The 22,597-nt window shown below is 40.6% G+C and overlaps 1 protein-coding gene across 1 annotated transcript in view; it reads left to right on the forward strand.

The window, feature by feature from the left end:
• The window catches only part of B3GLCT (beta 3-glucosyltransferase), a 108,832-nt gene that overhangs the window by 80,984 nt on the left and 5,251 nt on the right, over positions 1 to 22,597 (forward strand). The window contains exons 11-14 of the mRNA XM_082859744.1: positions 525 to 638; positions 2,964 to 3,063; positions 9,554 to 9,673; positions 18,313 to 18,457. Coding sequence (XP_082715870.1) covers positions 525 to 638; positions 2,964 to 3,063; positions 9,554 to 9,673; positions 18,313 to 18,457 — 479 coding nt within the window. The remainder of the gene's footprint in view (positions 1 to 524; positions 639 to 2,963; positions 3,064 to 9,553; positions 9,674 to 18,312; positions 18,458 to 22,597) is intronic.

A 22,597-nucleotide genomic window follows, 5' to 3' on the forward strand; every position in this document is an offset into this window, starting at 1 on the left:
GGGGGTCCTGTAAGAATCTTCGGGCAGAGATATGTGTAGTTTGAAAAGGTCCCCCCTCCACCGTGAGGGAGGCAAGTTTACATCTCAGCTACAACCACATACAGTATTCCAATCTTTAGGAGTAATTATATTTCCCCCCCCTCAAAAGCATTTAAGAAGTCCAGTTGTGAATTTTAAATGAAGCAGCCTGTTGGGAAAACAGAAAAATTAATTAAAGTTAAAATTAATGTAAACACAACAGTATAATCAGACTAGAAAATTTATCCTTATATGGAGGCAGTGTATTTATCACCAGCAATGAGAAGTGCTCGGCTCTAGAGTATATGTGAAAATGCCTCAAGAAGGGGCTTTTATTCCTGTGCTGTTGGCATTTCTCAGGGTAGAAAGCAAGCTCTTAGTCTTGAGACACCTGAAGAAGAACAAGTAATGCTTCCCTTCCTTTATAGGTGGTTATCCCGCCACTTTGAGATTCCAGGCTTCCTAGATGCCCGTGCCAGTGACGGTCCCCTCTCTCATTTTTTCAGTCCCCATCGTAAAGCAGACTTGGGCGAGGCAGGCAGGTCACATCGAATACTACAGCGATTACGCAGACAGTTCTGTTCCGACGGTGGATCTGGGAATTCCTAATACAGAGAGAGGTGAGTCCTTAGTTCTGACGACTCTTATTCAAAATGTCCATTCTGGGGAATTCCCTGGTGGTCCACCAGCGTCCAGGTTTGGACTCTGTGCTTTCACTGCTGTGGCCCGGGTTCAATCCCTAGTTGGGGAACTAAGATCCGGCAAGCCATGCGGCGACCCACCATCCCACCACCAAAAAAAAAAAAAAAAAGCAAAATGTCCACTCTGTAAATATAGTAAATTAAGATAAAAATGAAATATTTTATAAATAGTATAATTTTTGCCACGTGTAAGTTTCTTTCTTTCCTTCCCTCACATCTTTACCCATGGATGTGGATGGATTCTTGCAGTTTAAGTGCTTTTAGTGCTAACAAAGTTTACAAGTTTTCAGTCGGTCCTACTGATATGATTGACGCACATGACAATTATGCATATGACAGTTATGACAGAGTTTAATAATAGATTTCTTTGTACCTTCATAGATCACTGTGGCCATAATGGGGTGTCCAGAGTTAATTTATCATCTTCCCATACAAAGCATCTCCTCATTTAATTTTAGCCATTTATCCAGCCAGGACTGTTACCCAACTGCTGCATGCCAGCCATTGGTAGATACTGAGGGAAGCAGGAGTGAAGCTGACCGTTTCCACCCTCCTGAGGCTTATGGTCTGTTATGGTCTAGGATGCATTTTGCTTGTACTTCTGAGAGCACTTAACCACATTCTACATGGGCTATATGTAGTATAAGCTCATATATGTATCCATATATATTAATATTTTAATTAGTAAATTGTTGGAAGTATACCTGCTTTTCTCTTCAGATTGCAGGCTTTCTAATTCAAAACATTTTTTATTTCAAAAAAAATGGAAGTAGAAATTTGGCCACCTCACCTTCAGATGCTCTTTGTTCATCTTAATTTTTTTTTTTTTTTTTTGCGGTACGCGGGCCTCTCACTGCTGTGGCCTCTCCCGTTGCGGAGCACAGGCTCCGGACGCGCAGGCTCAGCGGCCATGGCTCACGGGCCCAGCCGCTCCACGGCACGTGGGATCCTCCCGGACCGGGGCACGAACCCGTGTCCCCTGCATCGGCAGGCGGACTCTCAACTGCTGCGCCACCAGGGAAGCCCTGTTCATCTTAATTTTTATCCAGTGTTCCTGCCATGTTTTTTCTTTAGTTTTCTGGTTTCTCCAAACCCTTTTATGAAAGAAAAGAAAAAGTGAGTTGATCATCTTGTTCTGTAATTTATCTTGATTATTTTATCGTAGTGTTGCTCATATGCCCTGATTGATAAAAGTACAGTGTAGATCAGATATGTCATTCCTGTAGTTATCAATTATTCTGACAAGGTTAGTAAACGTATCACTAAGTCTGTTTTGGAAAAATGATTTTTGTTTGAATTTTTTTGTTTGTTTGTTCTGTAACCTTGCTGTTTAGACTTTGACTATAATAATCCCTTATTTGTTGATGCACTCCTTACTTGATTTCTTAATTTATTTTTAGTCTGACCTTATTATTGCTCACATTTATAGTCTACTTTATCCAAAAGGAATTTGAGGTGGCTTTCAAAAATACATACTATAATGGTTCAAAATACATAAAGAGATCAAGAATAAGGAAAATAAAGGTTAAATCAAGTGGTTTATTCTCTATTGTGTCACCAAACACTTTGTTGAAGAGAGGGGCTTATTCTTTTTTATCGACTTGAGTTCTCTTCCCAAGCATTCCATTGCTACCCTGGTCCCAGCATTTTCCATTAAAGCTTCGATATCCGTTGGCATCTAAGGGACTGTGCCTCTGTCTTACTCAGTACTGTATCTTTAGTGACATCTGAGAACTGGCCACCATGTCTGGCATATTAGAAACTTAATAGCAAATATTTACAAAATAAATAATTGAAGGTGTAATACTGTACTTTTGCACCATTGTTTCCCTAAGGTTGTGATGCTTGAGGTTCTAATATTTCCCTTCAGAATAAGTAGATCTAAGGAAAGATGGCCAGGCTCCTGTAATTTCTTCGAGGCTTACAACTTTCTTGTATGTCTGGCGTGAAGATACTAGTCCTGCCTGTACTTGACCTTGTGTAATTCCCCTCACCTCTCTAGGTCTTCAGTCCCTCATGTGTGAAATGAATGCCTTTGATTTCATGATCTCTAATGTTCTTCCTGGTTCACTATGTCTATGGAAATTGGAAAAGGATAATTTTTAAAATTTCAAATTCTTAAGGTGCATGTCAGTGTTTACACTTTTACTTACAATACTTTAAAACTAAAATAATGTTTCCAAGTGAATTATATATATTTTAAGGAAAATAATGCATTGTAAGTTTTCTTCTCACCTTTCCTAGGTCATTGTGGAAAGACATTTGCCATTTTGGAAAGATTTTTGAATCACAGCTATGACAGAATAGCATGGTTAGTCATTGTGGATGATGACACATTAATAAGGTAAGGCGTCGTCCCTGTCCTAGGGTGGCTTTAAATTCTACATATAGTCAGAAACGGTGATGGGTACTTCTGCCGCTGGCCAAGATGGAGTAACGGACTGGATTTACCCTCCCATCTGAAACAACCCCCCAAAAGGACACAATATATGAAATAAATGTTTTTAAGACACTGATATTAGGCAACAAACGACAGTCATCAATGAGACACATGAAGCAAATGAGGTGAGTCCCATGACTGCCCCAGCTAACTGTCATAGAGCGTTTCCACGTCCCTGCTCAGGGAGGGGAACCCAGGTGGAATCCAGCTGAGCCCTTGAGTTGAAGTGATGATGCTGAGAGTCTGGGGAGACCAAGGCCGTTAGAGTTTGCAGGACAGAGCACTGGAAAGGAGAGAGCTGCATAGGAAGAGAACACTGCAGACCTGTGGAGGGGCGCCCTAAGTATTCAGTAGAGTTTAGTCAGTGCGTGTGTATGAGGAAACTCCTGGAGGCTGGAGAAAGAACCAACCGGAGTGATTAGAGGGAGTGGCGCCCACCACTCTCAGAGGGCTGAGTACGGTACCTCTTCCCACCAGCCAGACTGGAAAACCCTTGATTCACAGGTATTGGGTAGAGTTTGTAGAAGGGTCTTGCTTTAATAGTGGGAAATAGCTAAGCCTAGACTAAGCAGTGCTTTGGTCATACCTAACAAATACTAAAGCAAGACCCTCAAAGACCAAACTGTTTCTAAGTAATTGACCTGCATCCAAGAACAAACCTCAAGAATATTTATAGAAACACAAAACATCTAGCACCCAACAAAGTAAAATTCACAGTGTCTGTGTTTGAAATGGAGGAAGCAATGAAATCTAACACATGTATAACTGGAGTCCCTGATGGACGAAAATCAAAAGAACAGAAATAATATGTAAATTACCAGAAATAAACGAAGACCTTAATTTATATCTTGAAAGGGCCTAGTAGGTCCCAGGGAAAACTGACCTGGGATCATCAGCTTCTTCACATATCCTAGTAAAAGTGTTAGATTTTGATCATAAAGTCCTCTGAGTCTCTAGGCAAAGTGATGAAATACTCTGAAGACCAAGAAGATTAGACTGGTGTCAGACTTCTCAAAATAACATAAGAAATATGGTAACACTGGAGGAACATTTTCAACAAAGAAATTGTGACTCACGGATTTTATACGCAGTTAAGATGTTCTTCAATATTGAGGCTACAGAAAAGGTTCTCAGTACATAAACTCAGGGAATAGTGTACACACGTGCCCTTCCTAAGGAATATATTGATATTAGGGAAAGAAGTTCATGCAACTAAGATGAAATTTGGGTAAAACGACTGATGGTGAGCATTTCATGTATTTAACTTGTAAAACTAAAAGCACAACGGGGGTAGGGACATGGGTAAATAACAGTATGTAAATGTTGTATGTTCTGACAAAGTATTCAACTTAAAAAAAAAAAAGGAAGGAAAAAGGACAATAGGATAAGATCATGGCCTATTGTACAGGTAATGGATGGAATTCAAAGGATACCGATGTAAAACTGACAGACCAAGTAAGAAAAAAAGCATGGTAAGACATGAAAAGTTAAATAGAACATAAATACCAGGAAAAGAAAACTTTCTAATATCCAGAATGTTAGTAAGGAAACACAGTACATATAGTATAATATGTATAATAATTCAAACCTAAAATAATTTTAGTGTTGAAATCAACATCAGTCATATCACAAAATGTGAGTGGGTTTAAATCCCCTAATAAAAGAACAAACTTTTCACATTGGCTTATAAAACAAACCCTAACTCTATGCTTTATATGAAAGATACACAATCATTCAAGAAGTCTAAAAATAAAGGGATGGATAAGGTTTGCCAAGCCAATGGGAACAATAAAGATAAAAAAATTCAATTCCCAACTCAACAAGTTAGGAAAAGAATCACAAAGTCAACCCCCCCAAAACAAGAAAATAATAATGAAGATAAATGCAGAAATAATGAGGTAGAGGTAAAAAAAGCAGAGGATCAAACTAATGAACCAACATTTTGGTTCCTTTAAAAAAAAAATCAAATTGTATTGAGTGATTTCCAGAAGATACCATTACATGGAAAAAGCCAAGTGCACAAGAATGTATTTAGTTTGCTTCCCTGTATGGAAGAAAGAGGGGGAAATAAAACATACCCATGTAGACTTACCTGTACAAAAGACAAATGGACAGGTAAGCCAGAAAACCATGAAGTAGTTTCCAAACAGGGGTGGATGGGAGGATCGGGTAGATGGAGTGGGGGGTGTGTGTGACCCTTTGCTGAGTTTATCTCTTAGTTTAGTTTTGACTTTGGGAAGCATGCTAATATTTTACCTATTGAAAAATAAAATAAATCTGTAAGGACAAGAAAAATCAACAAGGATGAGGAGAAAGCTGAAACAAATGAACCCAGCTGCATTTCAAATGAAAACGTAATCACACTACAGGGAAAGTATAACTAATGCAAATACAGCTGAAGACAGGATTTAGAGACACACCTTCAGTCAGGGGTGGGAGGAGGGGGGCATGTCAGACACCTCCTGAGTTTTCAGTCGCCGTGTGGGTGAGGCAACTCTGAAGGCATTTTAGGTACACTGTAGGGCTGAGTAGGTGAGTCAGTGTTGGTTGGGAACCGTGGTGCTCACTGTGGGAGGATATGGGACGGGACAGGTCAAGAAAGAGGCCTAAGGTAGGGCTGGAAGATTGGAAGTGGAGAAATCTGCAAGAATTCATAATTTCTGTGAGACTCATGATTGCCAAAGTGTGTGTGTGGCACGCACGCGCGCGCACACACACACACACACACGCACACACCTTCCTAGTCCTTCTCACCAAAGAAGACCAGAAGCAAAGATACCCCCGTAGCCCTGAGCAACTAATGACCGGAACTGACATTGCTACTTTCCTACGAAAAGGCACCAGTCTCAGAGAAATCACTGATTTAAAGGCTGAGGCAAGGAAGATACAAGAGGATATTTGGAACATTCTTTTTTATACCAGAGAGTAAGGAAGTGCTTAGAAAAAAAAAAAAAGAACAGTGCATGTCAAGAGGACACAGAAGTGAGCTTGGAAAGGTTCTCTTTGGCGGAATCTGGGACAAGAGCATCAGTATGATTAAGGACGGTAATGTTATCAACCATTAAAATTAGGAATCAGGGAGTCCATGCTTATGATAAAGAAATAGGTAAGTAAGTAAATGAGGCAGGTCAGGCACCATAACAAAATATGACAGACTGGGCGGCTTAAACAACACAAATTTATTTCTCACAGTTTTGGAGGCTGGAAAAGTCAAAGATCAAGGTGCTGACATGGGAGGTTTCTGAGGCATCTTCTGGTGTGAAGGTGGCCGCCGGCCTGGTGTGTGCTCACGTGACCTCTTCTTTGCGTGCCATGGAGAGAGCGCCCTCTGGTGTCTCTTCTTATAAAGACACTAATTCTGTCACGGCAGGGTCCTACCGTTACGACCTCATTTAACCTTAATTACCTCCTTATAGACCCCATCTCAAAATACGGCCACATCCCCGATTAAGGCTTCAATATATGAATATTTTGGTTGTGGACATAATTCAGTCCGTAACAGGCGGGCTCTAGCTAGCAGGTTAACGAGGGGTTCTGACTGATAAATGTGGAGTGATGATGGAGCTGGAAAAGTCATCTCTTTGTAACCAGCATAGTAAAGATGGATTCACGCAAGAATCATTAATGGATGCTAAACTCGGGGTGAATTTTGATGAGGACCAGTATATTTGCTGGTTGTTAAAGTGTCTGCCTGGAGCCTGAGAAATGGCAAAGGGAAAACTAAGTGTCCAGGGGAGACACCAGGCAGCACTGTGTGATCAAAGTAGAGACTCCTACTGGAGGACAGGTGGACACCACATGCCAGACAACATCACTTATATAATACTGCACCTGGGAATGTGTAACCTTGCCTTTATTATGAGGAGACATCAGACGAACCCAAGATGAAGATCAGTCTATTAAAAAGGGGGGTGTGGGGGCATTTATTATTTTAAAATACCAATGTCATGAAAGACAAAAAGCTGAGGAACTGTTCCAGATTAAAGGAGAATAAAGTGAATAATAAATAAATGCAGTAAAGGATCCTGGGCTCCATCCTGTATTGGAGGGAAAAAATTCTATAAAAAAAAATTCTATAAAGAATGTTATTGGGTCAGTCGATAAAATTGGAAAATGGGTGTTAGCTTAGATACAAGCACTGTGTCACTGTTCATAGTTCTGGATTATAGTTAAGGCTGCTGTGAACCTTTGTGTACATGTCTTTGTATAGTCATCTGCTTTCATTTATCTCGGCAAAATACTGAGGAGCAGAATGGTTGGGACATATAACAGGTGTGTTAACTTTTTAAGAAACTTGTGTCAGTGGTAGTTTCTGAGGTGGCTGACTTTCACTGTTCTTAGAATATACACATTGGTGTGTTTGGGGGGAAGGGGCATGATACAGATATGTGTGTGTGTGTATATATATATATATAGAGAGAGAGAGACTGAGTGAGAATGATAAAGCACTAAAATGTATTAATGCAGTTTTGATTGCACTTGAACATTTCCATACTGTTTCTGTTCATTTCTGTGCCTCAGGTTGCCTGAAATGGTAACAGATTGTTCAGTGAAGTTCTTTTCCTGGTTCGGTGGCCAGTTCCCTTGGCTTGAACTGGAGATCTGCCTGCTTTGGCCACATTTCCAGTTTCTACCAAATATGAAGCGTAATAGTTGTCAGGCTCAGCTTATGCCTCTTCAGCTTTAACATGATCTTGCAAATATGGAAACGGTTAATGTTACTAGGAAAAGAAACCCAGATGAGATGTTAAATCCTAGTTATTTTAACCTCAGAAATTGAGGGTTTATGGTTTAATTGATAATTTTACAATATGCAAGAAGAAAGGAAATACTTCTCATTTCTTCACGCATTTGCTAGAAGGGGCTTTGAGGTTTTTAGGGAGCTTTTTACCAAGCAAAGGCTGCGATTTCCTTAGAGATCTTTGTCTCTCCATGACCGAATGGTGATTTACTAGGTGTCCACACCCTTCCCTGCTTTCCCCTGCAGAGGTATTTATTAGATGACTTCCTGAAAACTGATTCCAAACTAGGAGCCTAGAATGTTTAACTTCTGTGTCAAAAATAGGGTAGTTTTCAAACACTTTCTGGCCACTTAGAAACTGTCACCATTATCAGAGCCCTTGACCTTTAGGCAGATATAAACCTGATCAGTCAACTTGGAGACTCTGAGCACCGCACTTGTAAGAGATTTTTTTTCATACATCAAATTTGTTTTCTTCTCTTTCAGCGTCAGCTTTATTAGCTGGGTGTAAGATGCATAAGCACAGATGGAAAAGACGGCCCTTCCCGTACATCTCAAAGACAGGAAAAATGAGACTCCAGAGCAGCAGTGTTCTAGATGTTAATGTTGCTCTTGAGAAAAGAATTCATGATTAGTAACTGAGAGAAATGCTTGATACATCGAGCTCTTAGAGATGCACGATGCTCATGAGTCACAGGCTTGAGAAACACTGAAATTTCCTTCATGCATAAAAAATATTTAATCCAAGGTCGGCCATGGAAAACTTTTTTCAAGCACGCTGATTAATAACATGAGGGAAGCTAGGATTTGGTGTGTATGACCTGAGAAGCTCTAAATTAGAAGAAACAGTAGAAGGACTTTACAGGGCATTTGTAAGTGACAGAAGTTCTTAAAACATGGGAAAACTAGCCTTTCTTAACATCAACCTTTGTCTCCACTTAAAACAAAATATTTATAGATTTTATTTTCCTATGAAATCTTTTTTCCTCATCCTTGCAGCAGCCATAGTTGCTGGCATTCTTCTGAGCAGCTCATGGATATTCTCAAGGCCCTTTGCAAGACACGACAAAGAAGCATAGGGGCCAGAGGTATAAACAAATAGACACAAAAGAGCATAGATTAGGGAAGCTCATTGAAGCACAGTGGTGCATCGTAATCTGAAGGTTTCCTGGAAAGCTTTGCTGCTCACACACTCTCTTCCCTACCTGCTGGCTCCCTGCCTGACATGGACCTCATCTATACTTCAAAAGTTCCTTTTTTAGCCATGAAGAAGATTTTAAAATACCAAGTGCACTTGAAAAGGTGTGATGATTAGTTCACGCTCAGTGGTGAGCAGGACTGGTGGAAGTGAGCCAGGACACCTGCCGCCCTGCCCACCCACATGAGGCAGCCACGCCCGGCAGGGGCTTGGTAACACTGGAGAGGAGGCCCTTGTTTCTCAGTTCCTCTCCTGTTTCCAGTAATGCACAGTGTTCAATTTTTTTTCTTTTTTAAAAAAATCTTTCTTCTGTAAATCTCTTGAATTTCATCTCTAAATGACTTCCATATTGTATTGCATAATATAACCAGTGGGCTGTAAGAACCATGAAATATTTACTCTGAAAATGCATTTGAATTAAGTGATTATCGCTTCTATTCCCTTGGGAACCTTAGCATCTCCAGGCTCCAGCACCTGCTGAGCTGTTACGACGCCAGTGAACCCGTGTTTCTGGGAGAGCGTTACGGCTACGGCCTGGGCACCGGCGGCTACAGCTACGTCACAGGAGGAGGAGGGTAACTATGAGCATGGCTTTCTGCAGACACTCACGACATTACACTTCCGCTTCCAGGATGCAGAGATGGGTCTGTGGCCATGGGATCTATACTGATATGCAGGTGTTCTGTCAGTGGGAGCTGCTACTATAATAGGAAAGTGAACATTAAAAAGAACCCACAGTGAAGAATATTTTACTCCTTGAAGAGACAGTATATAAATGTATGTCAGGGAACTTGGTAGAAATGTCCCTTTAGTCGTGAGTGCTTCTAGGAAGCCAGTTAGTTTTGATAGTCTAAATGCAAAAAGTTTTGGATATTAATTTCAGAAAATAAGTCATTAGACTTTTTAATTACCCGGTGCTTATAAATCACATGTGGGAAAAGAGTGGTATAGAAGTTTAGACTTAAGCAATTAAGTGATATTTGTGTGGGATTTATAGGGTTTAAATAACAGTTAAACATCAGTGCTTTTAAATAAGCATCTGCCTAATCTCTTATGGGGAAAGATTTTTGATTTGATTTATGTGAGTAAATCAATCGAGCAGTCAGTCGGTTCTATTATTTCTATAGTCTTTGCTATTGGGGTATGTAGGGAGAGTCTTGTTATCCACTCTAGTGATTTAAATTTATTCAGCAGGTTTTTGTTGAATGTCCACTATGTGCTGAGCAACATTCTGGGTACTGGATTGTAGACTTCTGAAGGCTAGGACTTTATATTCTTACCTTGCGATCTCCTAGATTAGAACCATTCCTGCTGCAGGACTCCTACTGCGGGGTCGTATTCCAGGAGTTTTGGTTTGCTCTGGCCCGTTCAGTGGTGACTGCAGCATTGTTACTGAGGTGACCCTTTCCTAGTGATGACCAGGCCTGGGCAGGAGTACTGATCTTTGTTGATCCAGTGCTAAGGTTGATCCTCCATTAGCAATAGAAGACAGAGGTCCACAGAGGCCTTTGAGAAGAGACTAAAGCGTAAAGCCAAGGCGTGTTGAGCTCATCCTCGTTAAAAAAGAAAGGTTCCAGCTCTTTGCAGGCTTATGGTGATGCATTAGTTTCCTGGGTGAGGCGCCGGTGCCCATTAAGCCAGAGCTTTCCCCTTTTGTAAAGGGCCCTGTTCTTTGTACCGGGGGTTGTACGTTTTGTAGCAGGAAGATGTTAATCCTTTGAACCCGGAAGGAACGGCCACAGCCGCCTGGTCTCCCTGCTCGTCGTCGTCCTCCGCTCCGTGCTGTCCTCCGCGCCGCGGTCACACAGCTTCTCTGAAAGCACCTGGTCCTCTCGCTCCCCTGCTCGGGGGCCTGCGCTGCCTTCCCGTGGATTTGAGTGCGAACTCTTTCCTACTTTTGTCATCTGACTGGGAGATAATCGTTCAGATTTCAACCAGAGTCACGTTGATCTGGGTCAGGGCTCAATTTTAACCACCTCTTGTTGGCCTAATTCCCAGCGTCCCGGGTGCGCTCCCGAGGCCGTGGAGCTGGAGTCTCTAGCGGGTCTTCCCTTCCGCCTTCCCGCCCCCAGACCCACTTTGCCCGCTTGCGGTTCCCCCAGGAAGGGCTCCCCCGGGAAGGGCTCCTCCCTGGAAGCACCTAGGCTTCATGTCATCCATCTCTTCAACAGTTCCATAGGTTAATGTGATTTTTATTTTATTTGGATTTTTCTTTGCGTTACCAGGGGAGTGAAAGTCTTTCACATCCTTTTATAACCTCTCGTTGCCGTCAGAACCTAAGTCCAAATTCCTCGCTGAGGCTCACCAGGCCTCGTGTGATCTCGGCAGACGCTCTTTTAGCTTCTTAGCCTCATTTATCTGCACCCTCATCTTAAAAGAATTTGTGCTGAACCTGTTTCAGTTCCTCAGAGGCACTATTTTTTTTAACTTCTCCGCTCGGATATGGCGTCTGCTGGTCTGTACACCGCACTGTTCCTCACCCCAGCCTTCTGCCTGTCACCTGGCCAATCCTCCTTCATTTGGACATGATAGCGCTATCAGTTACTTATTCCTGGAAGCCTTCGGCCTAGTCCAGCCCCTGAAATCTGGGTTTGATGCCTTTCTAATATACCTTCATAGCATATTATACAAGCCATTATCATCTAATTGCCTATTTACTTTTCTGTTTTCCACCCAGATTATGAATTATTTGAAGGCAGCACCTGAGTCTCCTTTCCCATTCCATTCCCCCTTCCTAGCATGGGGACTCATTTTTTACAGGATACAAGGGATAAATGAATAAGTAGATGCGTGAACACTGGTACTAATCTTTACATAACTAACATTGACCAGTGTAATATTCTGTTCTTAGTAGCACTTTACAAAGATGCAGAAACATTCTTCATGAGATTGTCTTATATCTACCATCGATAAAAGCTGCAGACATAAGAGTTTCTCTAATATTACAAGAGACTTTTCTGGTCATCTAGCTTAAGAATCAGCTTTTTTTTTTTATCAGCAAGTCAGGATCAACTAATGGATGGTAAAACCAATTAATGGATCATACCATCATTTAAAAATAATGAAATTCAGAATGGAATAGAATAACATATATCGTGTACATCACATGTAGTAAGAGTATTATTATTATGTGATATTTTCCCAGTTTTTATACACATACACACATATACAAAACATAAATGGTTGCATATGAACTGTTTCTTGTTTTCTCACTGTGTTATAGTCAAATAGGTTTTTGAAAACCATTGCCTTAAACCACCCCTCTTCAGCCCCACTCATCAGAGCTAACCCAGGAGTGTGGACTCCAGGGATTTATGTGTAGGTACTCTGTATTGTTTGGAAAATGAGACCTTTGTACTATTTGAATCCAAGTGTCTGTTTTCCGCTTTGTTGCTTACTTCTTAAAGTTTGGGTATTTGGAGGATTAGTTCAATAACTATTAGTTCAATAACAATTAGTTCAATAACTATTTTCTTTTTTGAAAATACTTCCTTACATATATTTGGGTAGGAAGCTGTGGTCAGGATGAAGAGGCCCTGGCAGTGTTGCCCAAAGAGACGGCCGTGACCCGTGTTCATCTGCTAGGAGTCCAGGGGGGCAGGCCCGTTTCTGACGATGCAGTTTATCTTCTGTACGTGGTGTGTGTTTGTGTGTTTGTTGCTGCGCTGCATAGCTGTTCTTGATTTGCAGGTATTCCCTTGGGCAAATCCCTGCCTCTCATTTCAGTTCTTCTTATTTTTAAAATTAGTATATTGTATATTAAACGAAGTCATATTATTAGTCTTACAGCCTTTCAACATGTTTTTCATTAACATTCTTTTAATTTTTTAAATTGATGTATAGTTGATTTACAGTGTTGTGCTAATTTCTGCTGTACAGCAAAGTGACTCAGCTATACACATATATACATTCTTTTTTTTATATTCTTTTCCATTATGGTTTATCCCAGGAGACTGGATATAGTTCCTGTGCTATACAGGAGGACCTTGTTGTTTAGCCATTCTAAATATAAGAGTTTGCATCTGCTAATCCCAAACTCCCAGTCCATCCCTCTCCTTCCCCCCGCCCCCTTGGCAAACACAAGTCTATTCTCTATGTCTGTGAGTCTGTTTCTGTTTTGTAGATAGGTTCATTTGTTCCATATTTTAGATTCCACATATAAGTGATATCATACGGTATTTGTCTTTCTTTTTCTGACTTCATTTAGTATGATAATCTCTAGTTGCATTCATGTTGCTACAAATGGCATTATTTTGTTTTTTTTTTATGGCTGAGTAGTATTTCATTGTATATATGTACCACATCTTCTTTATCCATTCCTCTGTCAATGGGCATTTTAGTTGTTTCCATGTCTTGGCTATTGTGAATAGTGCTTCTGTGAACATAAGGGTGCATGTATCTTTTTGAATTATAGTTTTGTCTGGGTATATGCCCAGGAGTAGGACTGCTGGGTTATATGGTTACTCTATATTTTTAAGTTTCTGAGGAACCTCCATAACTGTTTTACACGGTGTGAATTTACATTCACACCAACAGTGTAAGAGGGTTCCCTTTTCTCCACACCCTCTCCAGCATTTGTTATTTGTAGACTTTTTGATGATGGCCATTCCGACCAGTGTGAGGTTTTGATTTGTAGTTTTGATTTGCATTTCTCTAATAATTAGTGACGTTGAGCATCTTCTCCTGTGCCTACTGGCCATCTATATGTCTTCTTTGGAGGAATGTCTATTAAGGTCTTCTGTCCATTTTTCGATTGGGTTGTTTTTTTGTTGTTGAGTTGTGTGAGCCGTTTGTATATTTTGGAGATTAAGCCCTTATCGGTTGCGTCATTTGCAAATATTTTCTCCCATTCTGTAGGTTGTCTTTTCATTTTTTTTAAGGTTTCCTTTGTTGTGCAAAAGCTTGTAAGTTTGACTAGGTCTCATTTGTTTATTTTTGTTTTATTTCTATTGCCTTGGGAGACTGACCTAAGAAAACACGGGTGCGATTTATGTTAGAGAATATTTTGCCTATGTTTTCTTCTAGGACTTTTATGGTGTCATGTCTTATGTTTTAAGTCTTTAAGCCATTTTGAGGTTTGTTTTTTGTGTGTGTGCATGGTGTGAGGGTGTGTTCTAATAACTTCAGTGATTTACATGCAGCTGTCCAACTTTCCCAGCATCACTTGCTGAAGAGACTGGGAAACACATTTTCATATGTTTTTCCCATTTTATATTCTTGTCTCTTTTGTTGAAGATTAATTGACTGTAGGTGTGTGGGTTTATTTCTGGGCTCACTATTCTGTTCCATTGATCCGTATGTCTGTTTTTGTACCAGTACCACACTGTTTTGATTACTGTAGCTTTGTAGTATTGTCTGAAGCCTGGGAGAGTTATACCTCCTGGTTTGTTTTTTCCCCCTCAGGACTACTTTGGCAATTCTGGTTTTTTCTTTTTCTTTTTGGTTTTATGTAAAATTTTGGATTATTCTAGTTCTGTGAAAAATGTCATGGGTAATTTGATAGGGATTACATTAAATCTGTTGATTGCTTTGAGTAGTACTGCCATTTTAACAATACTAATTCTTCCAATCCAAGAGCATGGGATATCTTTCCATTTCTTTGAATCCTCTTTAATTTCCTTTATTAATGTTTTATAAGTCTCAGCATATAAGTCTTTCACCTTCTTGGTCAGGTTTATTCCCAGGTATTTTATTTTTTTGGTGTGATTTTAAAAGGTATTGGTTTTTTTTTTTACATTCCCTTCCTGATATTTCATTGTTAGTGTAAAGAAATGCAACCAATTTCTGAATGTTAATCTTGTATCCTGCTACTTTGCTGAATTCATTTATTAGATCTAGCTGTATTTGTGTGGAGTCCTTAGGGTTTTCTATATATGGTATGATGTCCTTTGCATATAGTGACAATTTTACCTCTTCCCTTCCAATATGGATACCTTTTATTTCTTTTTCTTGTCTGATAGCTGTGGCTGGGACTTCCAATACTATGTTGAATAGAAGTGGTGAGAGTGGACATCCTTGTCTTGTTCCAGATTTTAGCAGGAAGGCTTTCAGCTTTTCACTGTTGAGTATTATATTGGCTGTGGGTTTGTCATAAATGGCTTTTATTATGTTGAGATATGTTCCCTTTATACCCACTTTGCTAAGAGCTTTTATCATGAATGGATGTTGAATTCTGTCAAATGCTTTTTCTGCATCTAGTGAGATGATCGTGTGGTTTACTTTTCTTTTGTTTATGTGGTGTATTACACTGATTAATTTGCATATGTTGAACCATCCTTGTGAACTTGGGATGAATCCCACTTGGTCATGGTGTATGATTTTTTTTTTTTTTGCGGTCTGTGGGCCTCTCACTGCTGTGGCCTCTCCTGTTGCGGAGCACAGGCTCCGGATGCACAGGCTCAGCGGCCATGGCTCACGGGCCCAGCCGCTCCGCAGCATGTGGGATCTTCACGGACCGGGGCACGAACCCGTGTCCCCTGCATCGGCAGGCGGACTCTCAACCACTGCGCCACCAGGGAAGCCCTATGATCTTTTTTATGTGTTGTTGGATTCAGTTTGCTAACATTTTGTTGAGAATTTTTGCATCTATATTCATCAAAGATACTGGCCTGTAATTTTCTTTTCTAGTGGTGTCTGTCTGGTTTTGGTATCAGGGTGATGGTGGCTTCATAGAATGTCTTTGGGAGTGTTCTCGCCTCTGCAATGTTTTGGAAGAGTTTGAGAAGGATCATTGTAAGTTATTTGCGTGTTTGGTACAATTTGCCTGTGACGCTATCTTGTCCTGGACTTTTGGTTATAGGGAGTTTTTTTAAATTTTTTTTATTACAGATTCTATTTCACTTCTAGTGATAGGTCTGTTCGAATTATCTATTTCTTCTTGATTCAGTTTTGGTGGGCTGTGTGTTTCTAGAAAGTTGTCCATTTCTTCTAGGTTGTCAAATTTGTTGGCATATAATTATTCATAGTATTCCCTTATGGTTATTTGTATTTCTGTGGTATCGGTTGAGATTTCTCCTTTTTCATTTCTTTTTATTGGGTTTCTGTCTCTTTTCTTCTTGGGAGCCTGACCAGAGGTTTGTCAATTCTGTTTACCCTTTCAAAGAACCAGCTCTTGGTTTTATTGATCAACAACTTTTTAATATTTAAAAGTTGGCAGAACAGACATACTGTGCTGTAACTGGTAATTTTTCTTTTTGGGGGTGGGGGGGTGGGTAGAGCAGGCCAAAATGAAAGGCTTTCCTTTCCTTTTTTGTTCTACTGGATGCTGGCAGAAGAGAAGCATTTTTATTCAAATGGGGTTCGAAAGGACGAGATGCCGGCTGTGATTGGGACAATTAGTTACCTATGCAACTTTCCTTGACGGCATCAGGCAGACACTTTAAGGGAAATGTCTGTTTGTGGTGAACACACGTCCCCTCACACAGGCTCTTTCCTGGGATTGGTCAGTAGAGCAGGAATTTGGCTCGGCACGTAGGTGTGAGGCTCTGAGTCACTGATGGACACTAGATTTTTAAGAGAGAGGCATTTTACGGTGAGTTTTCAAACTTGCAGTTTTCCCTGTTGTATATAGGTCATAAGCACTTTTTTTTTTCCTTCTTGTACGGTCATATTTCCTTGTATCACCTTAAACGAAGAGCTTCTTTTTCCTCCTGTTTGGTCACATTCCATCCCGTCTTCTGACATCTCAGCACGGGCAGGGAGTGACTTCCGTGTCGCTGCATCACCAGCCGTGGTCGCTGGTGTTAGTTACATGGCACTGAACTGTGAGCCCAGCTGAGCAGGAGTCGACATGTGTGCGTCAGGGATCGTGCTCACGGGCTCTGTCCTCTTTCCTTCCCGACTAGACTGATTCATAGAGCTCTCCCTCCCTGGGGAAGAGCTTTGCAGAGCCAGCTTTGTTCTCACTTGTTGGCTCATTAAACTTTTACCAAGGGCTTACTGTATGTGAGACCCTGTATTTGGCTCTGGGAATATATGGATAAATTCTAGATAGTTTTGCCGTCAAGAAAGTTGTTGCTTATTGGGAATGAACTTGTGAACCAAATCAGCCCTATGAGCTATTGGGTTATTCATGATATGAGAAGATCCATTACTACTCTAGGACCAGAAGGGAAAGCAGAAACCAATCTATATTTTTTAAAAGAGGAGAATTTATTGCAGGAACTTGGTACAAATGTATTGGAAAGGGCCAGAGGAATAAGAGGGAGCAGGTGGCTTTCCCCAGAGCTCAGTAACTATAGGAAGCACTGTTGCCTCTGAGGCTGAAGGAGCAAAGGGTGCTGGTTTCTGGGGCCTATCGGTGTGGGTTGCTGTGGCCGCTGCTACTGTCGGGTTAACAGCACTGCATCTGGGGCAGACCTGGGATGGGCTCCAGGTCACGGCTGCTTTGGGACCATCACCGACGCTCTGCCATCCCGTGCCGGCTGTGCTGGAGCCTGTGGCTACCCACGCCCCATCACCTGCCTCTGCCGCAGAGACCACTAGAGCCAGAAGCAGATGGCCTCCCCCAGTACTGGGCCCTTTGTCGTCAGGATGAAGCCAGGACCCATCTGGCCAGGGAGTCTGGAAAATATTGTAGAGTTTCTAGCCTCCTGCAGTGCTGAGGAGAGCACAGAAAGGTGGGGATGGCTGTGAGTTCCACCAGAAAGTACCCAATGTATCTGGTCAAGCAGCGTCTTAGCACTATTTGAGGCAAATCAATCTCTTTCTCCCTCTCTCTCTCTTTTTTCCCCTCTTTCTCGAAATTACCTAAAGGAAGCTTCTGTGGACTGGAATCACTTGGACCATGCATGGTTTTTTTCAATTAGATTTGCTCTCATTGTCAGTCGTCACCTGTATAACTGAGGTACCTAGTATTTCTGGGCCCATCTACCTGCTGGGAATGTTGGCGGATTTTGTTACTGATCTCATCGAGAGTGTGTAAACTTAAGAATTATTCTAATTTTCCAGTGACATACTAGAAAAAGAACACTGCCAAGTGTTAGTGTATAGGATATATATAAAGAAATAAAATTGCCTATTAGATAGGCAGACATATTTAAAAGTGCTTTTCCTTTCATAGAAACACAGAAACGTTTTCCTCAGAATAGCAAATATAAAACACTGCTGATGTCAACATTTTTATCAGAAATGTGGCTCTGAACTCTGTCTCCTTATTGACATTACCGGTTGTGAGGAGCTAACCGCCTTCTCTGTCTGCTCTGGCTTCCCCCAGGATGGTCTTCAGCAGAGAGGCAATCAGGAGACTTCTGGCCAGCAAGTGTCGCTGCTACAGCAATGACGCTCCAGATGATATGGTCCTGGGCATGTGCTTTAGCGGGTTAGGAGTCCCTGTGACACACAGCCCTCTCTTCCATCAGGTGAGAAAAATGTTTTTATTCCTACCTCAGAGGGAGAGAGGGGGGTTTTCTTCTCACTTGAAGGTACTACTGCTTCCCCCTCACCTGTTCTTCTGGAAGCAGTCTTAAGAACTGTGTGGACAGGCTCCAGGGGGAAATCCTTAACAGACCTCTTCGTGCAGAGGGTTGATGCGTACCAGGTACAGCATGAAGATGGAACGCAGAAACATCTAAAAAATGAAATGGTGTTTGGCCAGCATCCTTGCATGTAGGCTCAGGTAAAAGCTGTTCTTTTTTTTTTCTTTGAGTTAAAAAAAAAATGGATGGTATTTAAAAATTATCAGATGTTATTTAAAAATATACAGGACTGACCTAACGTTGTCCCGCTAGCCACCAAGTGTTTGCAGTTCTACACTGTCCTCAGTCCTTACACTGTCTAATGGGCTTTCTCCCCTTTGGTTGCTATTAAACTGACAGACTAAACTTAATTAAATTTCAGTATAATATCTCAATAAGCATATACTCTGGGGGTTATAGAAGAGATGATGTTTACCAGAGGTGGTTGGTGCTAATAGTTTCACCATCCTGCAGTGTGGGTAAGAAGGGAATCCTTTTGCAATCATTTTAGTAGTTTCTTTTTTTTGAAGAATTGGGTTAGTGAGTATTCTGATCAGTGACTATCCTGATGCTGTAAGAATAATAGCAGATATATCTGTACTAAAAATAACCAGAGCCCACATTCACTTAATGCTCTCCTTTAAGAAATCAAAGCTTTTTGAAATTTGAATGCATAGGTATTTTAAGTGCCCTCCCTTACATTGAAAATATAGTCTTCATGCTTTATTTAGTAACCAGTAGCAAGCGCTATTACAGCCATATAGAGAATTGGGCGTGACAGAAATAGCACTATAGGAGATCACTCGAACGAGGCAAAGAAAGTGCTTGCATCACCAAGGAAGGCAGAATCCATTTCTGCATTCTTGAGGACTGCAAGGAAAGATAAAGATAGACCTTTATAATAGGAAATGTAGGAGAAACCTCCCTCCTGGTACTAGTCAGAAGGCACTTTGCCATGTTTTAAAACCTTGAGCCTATGCGTGGTATTATAGGACTTAGAAAAGCAAGTTATTCTCTCTTACCCTCTCTCTCTCTCTCTCTCTCTCATAATGTTGCACTCACAGAAAGGAAGGGTAATTAAAACTGTTGGTGTATAAGGGAAATAATTTATCATTGTTACTATCATAGTCTTAGGTTTTTATTTACTTTATATTTATTTCTGGCTGAGTTGGGTCTTCGTTGCTGCGCGCAGGCTTTCTGTAGTTGTGGCGAGCGGGGGCTACTCTTCGTTGTGGTGCGCGGGCTTCTCATCGCGGTGGCTTTTCTTTTTGAGGGGCACAGGCTCTAGGCCTGTGGGCTTCAGCAGTTGTGGCGCATGGGCTTAGTTGCTCCGCAGCATGTGGCATCTTTCCAGGTCAGGGTTGAACCCGTGTCCCCTGTGTTGGCAGGCGGATTCTTAACCACTGCGCCACCAGGGAAGACTCGGTCTTAGGTTTTCATAGCAGCCTTTTTCACTTAGGGAGGAATATGTTACTAAATGATAAGGATTATTTTCCTTCTTTCTTTTCTCCTTATGTAAAAGTCCTTTGAAGATAATTAAAAAATTTTTTTAAATTGTTGTTTCCCATACTTTAGAACTCTTGATTTCTCTAATTCACATAATAAATTTTAAACCTTTCCAAAGTCATAAAGTATGCTCAAAATGTATCCTCCCCAACAGACACTGCTTTATCTTCTAATTCTTAAGCCTCTTTTAAGAGTTTGCTCTGATTTGGACATTACTTTCCATTTGTAATGTTTGAACACTGGTCCAAACAGTGTATTTGTTCATATTGAGAAAGAGATAAAATCTAGGATTCCTGGTAAGTTAGAGCAGGCATTTGGAAACAAGCTCAGATACAAAGTTGCCTGGGCCACATTTCTTCTCCTTTTAGTCAGGGAAGGTTATTGTGCGATCACAGGTTCAGAAGGCAGCCTCAAGGAATGTCTAGTATATCCCTCTGTTAAAAACAAAGTATCTAGAGCATGTGGTTTTCTGCTCTTCCAAAATTACATGCTACTAACGGGTATGGCAGTGTGCAATGGTCAGTGAATCCTCTGCACAGAATTGTCAAAATAACTTTCAGGAATCTGGAAGTCAACCAAAAAGCACTGAGAAGCATTAATTCCTGAAAAACTACTATAGTTCTGGATAAGAGCAACAGAGTCTGAGGCCTTTCTGCCTGAAACCCCCCCACCCTACCCACCTTCCATCCAAGCTTGGTTGGAGAGAGCAGCAGTAGTTTCACCAGTATGGGCCTGGCTGGAAAAAAACAACAGGTTTGCTGTCAGAGGGGGTGGACTTGATTTGTGGGAGAGATGAAAACCCACAGGTATGTCAGCTAAAATTGTCAAATTTGGGTAGGAAACAAACAAGAAAAACCTGCATCTTCACTGGCCTGAGGTTGCAGTCTCAGTTATGGTGAAGGGATTATTGGTCAGAAGTTTAATACCTAATACCCTGGAAATAAGAGAGCATAGTAGGGCTAGAGAAGCTGGCTACAATTCTCTGGTCCACTGGGAAACTATGGGCATGCACATGGGACCGTGGATGAAAGTAATTAACAAGCTAAGGCATGTTTGAGAACCCACTGAAGCTCTGAACGTCCTTTCCAATCCACACACAGATTGAAGCTTTATGGGCTTGAGACGTTTGAGCACAATCTCTGCCTATATTACAAACTAACTACTGAGTTATTCAGGCACAGGAGTGACTTCTAGAAAGTCATCCTAAAGAATAAAAATAAGAGCTAAAACTTGAGAAACTAGCAGCCACACACTCTAGGGAAAAAGATTCCACAGTGTAAGTTCAGGCAAATTAGTTTTTAAAAAAGAGTAGTAAACAGATTTGTGAGTTGCTATAATACATTATTTAAAAATAACCAGTTTCCAATCAATTACTGTGAAACATGCAAAGAAACATTGAACTCAGGGGAAAAATGTAGTCAACGGAAATGGACTCTGATCAACAGAAACAGACTCTGAATGGGACCAGATGTTGGGTTTGACAAAGACTTCAAAGCAGCTAATAAAAAAAAAAAACTATATTCACAGAATTAAAGGAAACTGTAGTCAAAGGAAAATATGATTACGTTAACTCAACAAATGGCAAGTCTTAATAGAACGATAGAAACTATGATAAAGAACCAAATGAAAATTCTATAGTTGTAAAACCCAATAAGAGAAATGAGAAATTATCTAAATGGACATAACAGTAGATTTGAGATGGCAAAAGAAACAATCAGTAAATTTGAAGGCCGATCAATAGAAATTACCTAATCCAAAGAACAGAAAAAAGACCGGAGAAAAACGAACACAGCCTCAAAGACAAGTGGTAAAACAAAGTATACCAACATACATTTAATGGGGGTCGTTTTTAAAAAGAGAAGGGAGAGAGAAAGGGACAAAAACAATTTTTTTTGAAGAAATACATTTTCTCAAAAATGTAATGAGAAACAATCTATTGATCTGAGAAACTCAACAAGGCCCAAGTAGGATAATCAGGAAAAGAACCACACATGAACATGTTATAGTCAAATCATCGAAAAACGATGACAAAGGGAAAATCGTAAAAGCAACAAAAAACCTAATGAAAATGGAAATTAAAATGTTACTGGCTGATTTCTCATTAGAACTAAGAGGCCTGAAGGCAGAAAGAAAAAGGAAAGTTAACCAGAAATTCTATATCCAGTAAAACTATCCTTCCCAAATGGAAGCGGAAATAAAGACATTCCGAGATAAACAAAAAGTGAGAGAATTCTTTGCTAACAGACCTTCCCTTAAAAAAACTAAAGAAAATTCTCTGGGCTGAAAGAAAATGGCACCATGTGGTACCTGGAATATATAGGAAGGAATTAAGTACGCTGGAAAGACTATGTATATACATGTTTGTGTGTATATATACACATGTGTGTGTATATAAGGAAAAAATGTGCGTATGAACATAAAATATATGGATGTGTATATATACAGATATTTTTCTCAATTTCTTTCACAAGATTGTTTAAAACAATATAACTCTATATTGTTGACTTTATAACATAGATAAATGCAATATATATGATG

Source organism: Leucopleurus acutus (assembly GCF_964270905.1).
Source record: "Leucopleurus acutus genome assembly, chromosome: 18".
Classification (NCBI taxonomy): Eukaryota; Metazoa; Chordata; class Mammalia; order Artiodactyla; family Delphinidae; genus Leucopleurus; species Leucopleurus acutus.